A 1,507-nucleotide genomic window follows, 5' to 3' on the forward strand; every position below is an offset into this window, starting at 1 on the left:
CAGCCCTGCCTGCCCCAGCGCCTGGTTGGGGGGTAAAGCAAGGGGGCGCAAGGCTCGTTAACAGCATCAGGCGCTGGATGACCGAGCCCTCCGACAAGTCCTGCTGCTCTCCACTGTCCAGCTGACTTCTTCTGGGGCATGTACAACCAAGCCAGTCAGTACCTCCAGCCCTTCTAAGGCTCCCCTCGACCCCCCCTTTCCCCTCCCATCCGTGCACAAAGGCGGGCAGCATTTAACAGGGAGAACGAGACCCCGGTCAGTATTAATACACAATAGAATAACTACAGATTTTGTTTTTCAATCATTACCCCAATAGCCTTTCACCTCTGGAGAGCTGGATTCAATGCCTGTTAAGATACAAGTGACAATGAGTTTGGCTGTCTCAAGTTTAGAGCCCCAAATGGATATTTTAGCCATCTTAGCAAATCTACAGCAAATTTGGTACAACTCAACAGTTGCCTGCTCAGGACTGGAGTAGCCGGAGGGGAGAGAGAGGGTGCTGCGGGTCGGGGGGGTCTCCCGGTGCATTGGCAGAGCTGTGGAGGATGAGGGTGAAGAGGAAGGAAAGCAGCATGGAAGCCCTGCCTGCTCGGTGGTTTGCTTTTGGTTTGTATTTTTCTACTCTCTGCGGCCCCCCACAATTCACAGAGGCCAGTACCAAGTCGCCCCCAGAGACATCGTGACAAAAAAAAAAAAATCATTACCTGGCCAGGCTTGCCTCTGGGGGAACATTTCAGTTTTGGTTTTGGGTTTTTTTTTTATTTTTTTTTGAGACCATGAGACCCAAGCGGAGGCCCCGTTAGAGAGGAGCCAAGCGGCGGCTCGCAGGCTGGCCTTTGGCCCACGCTAGCGTACAGAAGAGAGAAGGATTTTCCATACCACTGAATCCAGTGTTGCCATGAGACATTGGAAAGTGTGACTGTTGCATTGCCAACTGGTGCAGCTTGGTCAGCTAGAGGGGGGAGAAAAAAAAAAAAAGAGAAAGAAAAAGGCTGATGTTAGCCATTTCCCAAGCCCAAGGGGGGCCAGGACTCACACAGCACACACATCAACACAGACACTGCCAAGTGGCACTGGGTTCCCCCCGGTCCCTCTGTATACGGCACAGCCCTCTCCCCACGGAGAGGAGGAAGGCACCAGGCCAAGGTGGGGCTGGGGGGGGCCTGTGCCCACCCCCCTGGTGAAGCGAGGTATGAAAGGAGCTCAGGGAGAGAAGCAGAGAGGAGCAGGAGAGACGAGACGGCAGGGTGCTCACACCACACCATGCAGGGAGCAGCGGTGGGGACAGGAGTGCCACAAAGGGAGATGGGGATGGAGCCCGGCTCGGTTCAGCCCCCAGAGTAGCTCTTAGCCCAGCTTCCTTCTAACCCTTCTCCTCCCTGGCCTGGCGCGTCAGAGCCACCCCCCCCTGCCCTCACTGTTCTAAGGGTGCCAGGAGCAGAGATCAGCCCCCACCGAGCCTGCAACGAGCCTACAGGATGAGCATGGGTGCCAGAGGATGGTGGTG

General features: G+C 55.7%; 1 protein-coding gene across 1 annotated transcript in view; it reads right to left on the minus strand.

Moving 5' to 3' along the window:
* LOC104129610 (poly(rC)-binding protein 2) overlaps positions 1–1,507 on the minus strand; it is a 10,559-nt gene that overhangs the window by 1,118 nt on the left and 7,934 nt on the right. The window contains exons 10-11 of the mRNA XM_035897964.1: positions 880–952; positions 309–347 (exon numbers count right to left, since the gene is read on the minus strand). Of these exons, the coding sequence (XP_035753857.1) occupies positions 309–347; positions 880–952 (112 nt within the window). The remainder of the gene's footprint in view (positions 1–308; positions 348–879; positions 953–1,507) is intronic.

Source organism: Egretta garzetta, unplaced genomic scaffold (genome assembly GCF_000687185.1).
Source record: "Egretta garzetta isolate BGI_Z169 unplaced genomic scaffold, ASM68718v1 scaffold1137, whole genome shotgun sequence".
Taxonomy (NCBI): Eukaryota; Metazoa; Chordata; class Aves; order Pelecaniformes; family Ardeidae; genus Egretta; species Egretta garzetta.